The sequence below is a fragment of the Bos indicus x Bos taurus genome, chromosome 1 (genome assembly GCF_003369695.1).
Source record: "Bos indicus x Bos taurus breed Angus x Brahman F1 hybrid chromosome 1, Bos_hybrid_MaternalHap_v2.0, whole genome shotgun sequence".
Lineage (NCBI taxonomy): Eukaryota > Metazoa > Chordata > Mammalia > Artiodactyla > Bovidae > Bos > Bos indicus x Bos taurus.
Genome location: NC_040076.1, coordinates 40,740,116 through 40,750,694, shown reverse-complemented (window position 1 = coordinate 40,750,694; position 10,579 = coordinate 40,740,116). Strand labels below are relative to the sequence as shown.

Here is a 10,579-nt window from a genome sequence, read left to right as displayed (position 1 = left end):
ATTGCCAACAGAATAATATTTTCACCTTATGGTGAGATTTCTGACGGTTGTATTTTAAAGATTTGTTTCTAAATTTTGAGAAAACTAAATTTTAAACCCTTCTAAATTTGTTACCATTTTCCCCCTCCTTTGTTTGTTTTCTTCTCTTCCTTTCTTCTTCCATTCCTCATTGTCTGACTTGTCACCATTTATCTACATTTTATCTTTTAGAACAATAGCATAAAAAAGGACTAAGATTCAGGTGAATTGATTTCTCAACTAAATTTTTCAAGTAACTAGATCTGTAAACTTGGTTAAATCACTTATAATCTGGAGGCCTAAATTAATCTCTTTGAAACTTTAGGAAACTAAAATAGATTATCGTTCTAACCCTAACTACTTTAAAATAACACACTTCAAAAATGTTTAAGATAAGGCAAATAAACATCAGACGTATATTTGGAAAAGAGAAAAAAATGCATCAAGTACTTAGTGTGAGTGACTTACTGGAATGTACTAAAATCAGAATGAAAAGGCAAATTGCTTTAGGCTACTTATTTCTTATAAAACAATAAAAGAGTATACAATTTCTCTCTGGAAGGAAATAAACTTGTCATCTTTGACTTCTAGGAGAAATAAACATGATTCTCATGTATAAGGGCTATTGGATAACATAATCAGATCTGCACTAAGGGATCCATCTCTGTAATCCCATAGACCACAGATATACTGCATCTCATGCATAAACTAATTTGTGTAGTTGTATATTTTAATAATTTATGTGTTCATTTGTCTAATTAAGCTGAAATTTCTTAGGGACATCTGACCTTAACTTGTTCAATTTTTTCTTCCCAGCCCCTACACAGTATATGGGGCATCCAACCGGTCCTAAATAAAATTTTTGTAGAGGAAAGAGGTACAGAATTTATCATCAAGTGAATATTTCTTGTCTCATAACATGCTGTGCTTAGTTGTTCAGTCATTTCTGACTCTTTGCAATCCCATGGACTGCAGCCTGCTAGGCTCCTCTGTACATGAGGATTCTCCAGGCAAGAATACTGGAGTTGGTTGCCATGCCCTCCTCCAGGGAATCTTAACAACCCAGGGCTTGAACCCAGGTCTCCCGCATTGCAGGTGGATTCTTTACCGACTGAGCCACCAGGGAAGCCTGTATCATCATATAAAATATACCAAAACCATATAATGAAATTGTAATTAAGAAAGGCATGTTTGTATAACTCTGACAATACTTTCAGGTAAGCATCTTAGTGTTGGCCTAATAATATATTTGAGATTCCCTCGTAGCTCAGTCAGTAAATAATCTGCCTGCAGTGCAGTTAGACTAGGGTTCGATTCCTGGGTGGGAAAGATCCTCTGGAGAAGCAAGTGGCAACCCCCTCCAGTATTCTTGCCTGTAGAATTCCAAGGACATAGGAGCCTGGAGGGCTACCGACGACGGGGATCGCAAGCGTCAGACATGACTTAGCAACCAAACCACCACCAAACACTATATTTATAAAGATCTTAGCACACTCCAAGTAGAAAAAAAAATTGCCCCTTAAAAAGCATTTTCCCAATAATGAATATTCCATGGGAGTTTATAAGTACCAGTTTTGGTCGATCCAGTGTTATAAGTTGAAACTAGTAATTATAGTGCCAAATTTTTCTGTATTCACTCTAAATATGATTCAAAATAAGACTCAGGTGGTAAAGGTAACATCTTACCACATCAAAATTAGGAGTCTGATATATTCTCTCTCAAGTAGAGGTCTGTCCTCTTCCTTTATAAGTTTATATCAGAAGGGTTCTAGAGCAGAGTTTTACCCAGACAGTAGTTTAAAGCATTCCCATGCACTGAAATAATGGATTAAAGTAAGTTTGGATCAGGTACAGAAAGTTAAGAGTAAATGTCATCAGTTGGCCACAGTTTGTTAAACTGTGACTTCCAATGAAAGCCTAATTATGATCAGATCAGATCAGATCAGTCGCTCAGTCGTGTCTGACTCTTTGCGACCCCATGAATCGCAGCACGCCAGGCCTCCCTGTCCAACACCAACTCCCGGAGTTCACTGAGACTCACATCCATCGAGTCAGTAATGCCACCCAGCCATCTCATCCTCTGTCGTCCCCTTCTCCTCTTGCCCCCAATCGCTCCCAGAATCAGAGTCTTTTCCAATGAGTCAACTCTTCGCATGAGGTGGCCAAAGTACTGGAGTTTCAGCTTTAGCATCATTCCTTCCAAAGAAATCCCAGGGCTGATCTCCTTCGGAATGGACTGGTTGTATCTCCTTGCAGTCCAAGGGACTCTCAAGAGTCTTCTCCAATACCACAGTTCAAAAGCATCAATTCTTTGGCGCTCAGCTTTCTTCACAGTCCAACTCTCACATCCATACATGATCACAGGAAAAACCATAGCCTTGACTAGACGAACCTTTGTTGGCAAAGTAATGTCTCTGCTTTTGAATATGCTATCTAGGTTGGTCATAACTTTCCTTCAAGGAGTAAGCATCTTTTAATTTCATGGCTGCAGTCACCATCTGCAGTGATTTTGGAGCCCAGAAAAATAAAGTCTGACACTGTTTCCACTGTTTCCCCATCTATTTCCCACGAAGTGATGGGACCAGATGCCATGATCTTCGTTTTCTGAATGTTGAGCTTTAAGCCAACTTTTTCACTCTCCACTTTCACTTTCATCAAGAGGCTTTTGAGTTCCTCTTCACTTTCTGCCATAAGGGTGGTGTCATCTGCATATCTGAGGTTATTGATATTTCTCCTGGCAATCTTGATTCCAGCTTGTGCTTCTTCCAGTCCAGCGTTTCTCATGATATACTCTGCATATAAGTTAAATAAACAGGGTCACAATATACAGCCTTGACATACTCCTTTTCCTATTTGGAACCAGTCTGTTGTTCCATGTCCAGTTCTAACTGTTGCTTCCTGACCTGCATACAGATTTCTAAAGAGGCAGATCAGGTGGTCTGGTATTCCCATCTCTTTCAGAATTTTCCACAGTTTATTGTGATCCACACAGTCAAAGGCTTTGGCATAGTCAATAAAGCAGAAATGGATGCTTTTCTGGAACTCTCTTGCCTTTTCCAAGATCCAGCGGATGTTGGCAATTTGATCTCTGGTTCCTCTGACCTTTCTAAAACCAGCTTGAACATCAGGAAGTTCATGGTTCACATATTACCAAAGCCTGGCTTGGAGAATTTTGAGCATTACGTCACTAGCGTGTGAGATGAGTGTAATTGTGTGGTAATTTGAGCATTCTTTGGCATTGTCTTTCTTTGGGATTGGAATGAAAACTGACCTTTTCTAGTCCTGTGGCCACTGCTGAGTTTTCCAAATTTGCTGACATATTGAGTGCAGCACTTTCACAGCATCATCTTTCAGGATTTGGAATAGCTCAACTGGAAATCCATCACCTCCACTAGCTTTATTCGTAGTGATGCTTTCTAAGGCCCACTTGACTTCACATTCCAGGATGTCTGGCTCTAGGTCAGTGATCACACCATCGTGATTATCTGGGTCGTGAAGATCTTTTTTGTACAGTTCTTCTGTGTATTCTTGCCATCTCTTCTAAATATCTTCTGCTTCTGTTAGGTCCACACTATTTCTGTCCTTTATTGAGCCCATCTTTGCATGAAATGTTCCTTTGGTATCTCTGATTTTCTTGAAGAGATCTCTAGTCTTTTCCCTAATTATGATAAGGCTTTGCAAAGGTGTAAACTATAATTCTTCCTCTATGTCTCTTTCACCTTCAGTCACTGAAAGAGCTGTTTTGCAGGTAGAATTAATCACTATTTAAATCTAAAAATGTTGGTTAAACTTAAAGGTTTTAAGTATGATGTTGATAATGCTATCTGAATGTTTCACATGGTGCTTAACAAATACTTTCAGCTGCTTTTTAGGGTGGGATACGGTATAGCAATTCACTTTCCCAGTTCTAGATATCTTATGGATGTAACATTGGCAGAATTCTGACATTTAAGTTTCTAAACTTTTTTCCAGCTATTGGGTTCTTGGGATATGGCTATAAAGTTTAGAACTGACAAATTAGTTCTAGACATCTGGTGGCTCTCTGTACTAGTTAGTGGAGTAAACAACCCTCTTATACATACAGGGTATATTATATATATCCAAGGAGACTTGTCAGAAAGTCTCTTCAGGCTTGCAAAGAATATGTTCTTGTTATTTAAAATAAGTATTTCAGAATTTGACGTTTATAACAACTGAAATTAGTATCAGTCCAGTTCAGTACAGTTCAGTCACTCAGTCGTGTCCAACTCTTTGCGACCCTATGGACAGCATGCCAGGCCTAACTGTCCATCACCAACTCCTGGAGTATACTCAAACTCATGTCCATAGAGTCATTGATGCCATCCAACCATCTCCTCCTCTGTTGTCCCCTTCTCCTCCCACATTCAATCTTTCCCAGCATCAGGGTCTTTTCCAATGAATCAGCTCTTCACATCAGGTGGCCAAAGTATTGGAGCTTCAGCTTCAGCATCAGTCCTTCCAATGAATATGCAGGACTGATTTCCTTTAGGATGGACTGGTTGGATCTTCTTGCAGTCCAAGGGACTCTCAAGAGTCTTCTCCAACAAACTAGTATAGTCCTTTTATTCTTGTTCCTGATTGCTCAAATATTGGATATAAATAAGATTAACTTTACATATAGAAAAATTCATGTTAATAAGCCTAATTATTTTAGACAGAGCTTGAAAAATCCTAAGTAGAAGTTTAGAAGGTCAGATTTTTACTTTGGGTTTGTTAGAATAGCCCTGTAAAAATTTGAGCTATTCTTTACTGGCAAACCTTCTTACAAGAAATTCTGAAGGAAATTTTTTAGTCTGAAAGATAGGGACATCAGACACAATTTGAATTCATACACACACACACACACACACACACACATGAAGTACCTTGAAAAGTAATTAAATAAGTAGAAAATAAAATATTAATACAATTAGCAATTATCTAAAATATATAATTGAACCTGTAACACATAGAAACGTAGTAAATTCAACAGTAATAGGAGAAAAGGAGGCAGGCAAAGCTGTATTAGAGTAAGAAGATGATACCAGATTTTAATTTGAACCCACAGGAACAAATGAAGAGGTCTAAAAGTAAGTGAGAAGATTAAATTGGTAAACACTATAAATATATATTTATGCTCCTATCTTCCCTTGGTTTATCTGAAAACATAAAGTAATATAATGATTATGACAATACATTATTAAACATAACATACATACATATATGTATGTTATGAAACATACACACATACATGTATGTTATGAAACACACACATACAGGTATGTTATGAAACACACATACATATATGTATGTTATGAAACATACATTACTTTTTCCCCCTAAGATCTTAGGGTTTTTTTTTTATTTTTTAATATAAATTTATTTATTTTAATTGGAAGCTAATTACTTTACAATATTGTATTGGTTTTGCCATACATCAACATGAATCCACCACATGTGTACACGTGTTCCCCATCCTGAACCCCCCTCCCACCTCCCTCCCCATACCATCCCTCTGGGTCATCCCCGTCCACCAGCCCCAAGCATCCTGTATCCTGCATCGAACCTGGATTGGCGATGCATTTCACATATGATATTATACATGTTTCAATGCCATTCTTCCAAATCATCCCACCCTCGCCTTCTCCCACAGAGTCCAGAAGACTGTTTTACACATCTGTGTCTCTTTTGCTGTCTTGCAAACAGGGTTATCGTTACCATATTTCTAAATTCCATATATATGTGTTAGTATACTGTATTGGTCTTTTTCTTTCTGGCTTACTTCACTCTGTATAATAGGCTCCAGTTTTATCCACCTCATTAGAACTGATTCAAATGTATTCTTTTTAATGGCTGAGTAATACTCCATTGTGTATATGTACCACAGCTTTCTTTTCCATTCATCTGCTGATGGACATCTAGGTTGCTTCCATGTCTTGGCTATTATAAACAGTGCTGCGATGAACATTGGGGTACATGTGTCTCTTTCTTTTTTTTTCATTTAAGACAGGGAATACTTTATTCAAACCCATCAGAGAAATGGATAGCTTGGGTCTGTAACAAAGCATCATGTTTTAAAGCGTAGGTCAGTAATTGTATATGAGTGTATACACTGCAACATACAAATTAACTGATCAGACCACAACTTTTCAATGTTTGAAACAGAACAAGCTTCCCTGTAAAAGCAGCACCTTTGTGGCATTTTAACTTTAGTATTCCTCTCCTTCTTCCTCTCCTTCTCCTTCCACAGAATCCACAGCAACCTCCTCATAATCCTTCTCAAGGGCAGCGATGTCCTCACGGGCCTCACAAAACTCTCCTTCCTCCATGCCCTCACCCACATACCAGTGAACAAAGGCACGCTTGGCATACATCAGGTCAAACTTGTGGTCCAGGCGAGCCCAGGCCTCAGCGATGGCTGTGGTGTTGCTTAACATGCACACAGCTCGCTGTACTTTGGCCAGGTCTCCGCCAGGTACCACAGTGGGAGGCTGGTAGTTAATGCCAACCTCGAAGCCAGTGGGGCACCAGTCTACAAACTGGATGGTACGCTTGGTCTTGATGGTGGCAATGGCAGCATTGACATCTTTGGGAACCACGTCACCACGGTACAACAGGCAGCAGGCCATGTATTTTCCATGGCGAGGGTCACATTTCACCATCTGGTTGGCTGGCTCAAAGCAAGCATTGGTGATCTCTGCTACAGAAAGCTGTTCATGGTAGGCTTTCTCAGCAGAGATGACAGGGGCGTATGTGGCCAGAGGGAAGTGGATGCGGGGATAGGGCACCAGGTTGGTCTGGAACTCTGTCAGATCCACATTCAGGGCGCCATCAAACCTCAGGGAAGCAGTGATGGAGGACACAATTTGACCTATCAACCTATTCAGGTTAGTATATGTCGGGCGCTCAATGTCGAGGTTTCTATGACAGATGTCATAGATGGCCTCATTGTCTACCATGAAGGCACAATCAGAGTGCTCCAGGGTGGTGTGGGTGGTGAGGATGGAGTTGTAGGGCTCAACGATAGCTGTGGAAACCTGGGGGGCTGGGTAAATGGAGAACTCCAGCTTGGACTTCTTGCCATAATCGACTGAGAGACGTTCCATCAGCAGGGAGGTGAACCCAGAACCAGTTCCTCCACCAAAGCTGTGGAAAACCAAGAAGCCCTGAAGACCTGTGCACTGGTCAGCCAGTTTCCAAATTCGGTCCAAGACGAGGCCAATGATCTCCTTGCCAATGGTGTAGTGACCTCGGGCATAGTTATTGGCGGCATCTTCTTTGCCTGTGATGAGCTGCTCAGGGTGGAAGAGCTGGCGGTAGGTGCCAGTGCAAACCTCATCAATGACTGTGGGTTCCAGGTCTACAAACACTGCCCTGGGCACATGCTTGCCAGTCCCTGTCTCACTGAAGAAGGTGTTGAAGGAGTCGTCTCCTCCCCCAATAGTCTTGTCACTTGGCATCTGGCCATCAGGCTGAATGCCATGTTCCAGGCAGTAGAGCTCCCAGCAGGCATTGCCGATCTGGACACCAGCCTGGCCAACGTGGATGGAGATGCACTCATGTATAGTTGCTGTTTTGTGGCTGCCGAGCAGATGGTGGAGAGGAGGAGAAGAGGTTGTTACTTCTTACAGCGCGACTCTTAGGCGGTTGATGTAAGAGAATCTGCCCATGTGTCTCTTTCAATTCTGGTTTCCTCAGTGTGTATGCCCAGCAGTGGGATTGCTGGGTCGTATGGCAGTTCTATTTCCAGTTTTTTAAGGAATCTCCATACTGTTCTCCATAGTGGCTGAACTAGTTTGCATTTCCACCAACAGTGTAAGAGGGTTTCCTTTTCTCCACACCCTCTCCAGCATTTATTGCTTGTAGACTTTCGTATAGCAGCCATTCTGACTGGCATGGAATGATATCTCATTGTGGTTTTGATTTGCATTTCTCTGAGAATGAGTGATGTTTAGCATCTTTTCATGTGTTTGTTAGCCATCTGCATGTCTTCTTTGGAGAAATGTCTGTTTAGATCTTTAGCCCATTTTTGATTGGGTCATTTATTTTTCTGGAATTGAGCTGCAGGAGTTGCTTCTATATTTTTGAGATTAATTCTTTGTCAGTTGCTTCATTTGCTATTATTTTCTCCCATTCTGAAGGGTGTCTTTTCACCTTGCTTATAGTTTCCTTTGTTGTGCAGAAGCTTTTAAGTTTAATTAGGTCCCATTTGTTTATTTTTGCTTTTATTTCCAATATTCCGGAAGGTGGGTCAGAGAGGATCCTGCTGTGATGTATGTCGGAGAGTGTTTTGCCTATGTTCTCCTCTAGGAGTTTTATAGTTTCTGGTCTTATGTTTAGATCTTTAATCCATTTTGAATTTATTTTGTGTATGGTGTTAGAAAGTATTCTAGTTTCATTCTTTTACAAGTGGTTGACAATTTTTCCCAGCACCACTTGTTAAAGAGATTGTCTTTAATCCATTGTATATTCTTGCCTCCTTTGTCAAAGATAAGGTGTCCATAGGTGCGTGGATTTATCTCTGGGTTTTCTATTTTGTTCCACTAATCTATATTTCTGTCTTTGTGCCAGTGCTATCCTGTCTTGCTGAATGTGGCTTTGTAGTAGAGCCTGAAGTCAGGCAGGTTGATTCCTCCAGTTCCATTCTTCTTTCTCACGATTGCTTTGGCTATTCAAGGCTTTTTGTATTTCCATACAAATTGTGAAATTATTTGTTCTAGCTCTGTTGGGGGAGAAAGTGGTCTCCCCGTCCTATTCCTCCGCCATATTAGGACCGCCCCTATATTACTTTCTTGATGAAAATGAAAGAGGAAAGAGAAAAAGTTGGCTTAAAAATCAATATTCCAAAAACTAAGATCATGGCATCCAGTCCAATCACTTCATGGCAAATATATTGGGAAACAATGAAAACAGTGAGAGATTTTATTTTGGGGGGCTCCAAAATCACTGTAGATGGGGACTGCAGCCATGAAATTAAAAGACGCTTGCTCCCTGGAAGAAAAGCAATGATCAACCTAGACAGCATATTAAAAAGCAGAGACATTACTTTGCCAACAAACGTCCATCTAGTCAAAGCTATGGTTTTTTCAGTAGTCATGTATGGATGTGAGAGTTGGACTCTAAAGAAAGCTGAACACTGAAGAACTGATGCTTTTGAACTGTGGTGTTGGAGAAGACTCTTGAGAGTCCCTTGGACTGCAAGGAGATCCAATTAGTCCATCCTAAAGGAAATCAGTCCTGAATATTCATTGGAAAGACTGATGCTAAAGCTGAAGCTCCAATACTTAGACCACCTGATGTGAAGAACTGACTCACTGGAAAAGACTCTGATGCTGGGAAAGATTGAAGGAGGGATGAGAAGGGGACAACAGAGGATAAGATGGTTGGATGGCATCACTGACCCGATGGACATGTGTTTTGAGTAAGCTCTGGGAGTTGGTGATTGACAGGTAGGCCTGTCATGCTGCAGTAAATGGGGCCACAAAAAGTCAGACAGGACTGAGTGACTGAAATGAACTGACTGATACAGATAAAATATGTATAGAAACACTAATACAAAAAAGAGGAAATTGAGTATATGGGGATAATAATATTCTGTAAAGACTAGCCCAAGTTTTACTAATCATGTCTTTTTTTCACCTTCATTTTTTGAAAGATAAACTTGCTAAATGTAAGATCCCAGTTATATAGTGATGTTTTTTTCTTTTTGCATGTTAAATATGTCATAGCACTGACTCTGACCTCTGTGGGTTGTTGTAAGAAGTCAACTGCTAATTTTATTGGAGTTCTCTGTATGTATCAATAAGCCATTCTCTCTTACTTCTTTCAGACTTTTCTTTATGTCATCTTCTTCTAACATTTTTGCTATATGCAATCTCTGTGCTTATCTAACTTCAATTTTGAGCTTGGAGTATATTGAACTTTAGTATATCCAACTTGGAGTATATCGAACTTCTTGGATATGTAGATTTTTAAATTGAATTTGAGCTAGGTTAGTCATTAGTTAATTATTTACTGCTCTTTTTCTCTGGTATTTCCATTAGGGCTTTCTTGGGGCACTTAATAGCGTTCTATACTTTTCTGTGGCTTTATTCATTTTCCTTCATTCTTTTTTACCCTGTTCTTATCTTTATTAATCTAGTTCCATGTTTGTTAATTCCTATCCAAACAATTAAAATCTAGTTTTGACCTTTATAGTACATTTTAAAATTTAAATTATTTTAACTCTAGAACTCTCAGTTCTTATTTTATATTTCTATATTTTTTAATGTTATTCTCTATTTAACAAGAAAATGTCATCATATTCCACTTTACTTTTCAAAGTATGATTTCCTTTAATTCTTTGAACATAATTGTAAGAGTCATGTTCCTTATCTAGGCAATCTCTGTTGCCTGCTTTCTTCTTTGTATATGGGCCATTTTTCTCTATCTTTGTTTGTCTCATAATTTTTGGTTGATTACTAGACATTTTAGATAGTATGTCTTCTACTGTGGGACTTTGCTTATTTTTTTAGTAGCTTGATCAGACCTGTTATAATGGAGTTTATTTTCCCTTCAGTTT

At 39.5% G+C, this 10,579-nt stretch overlaps 1 protein-coding gene across 1 annotated transcript; it reads right to left on the bottom strand.

Moving 5' to 3' along the window:
• Positions 1-6,003: 6,003 nt before the first annotated feature.
• Positions 6,004-7,679, bottom strand: LOC113900436 (tubulin alpha-1 chain-like). The gene has a single exon (XM_027554253.1). The coding sequence runs from the start codon at positions 7,476-7,478 to the stop codon at positions 6,228-6,230; it is 1,251 nt and encodes a 416-aa protein (XP_027410054.1). The 5' UTR covers positions 7,479-7,679; the 3' UTR covers positions 6,004-6,227.
• Between the last annotated feature and the right edge of the window lie 2,900 nt (positions 7,680-10,579).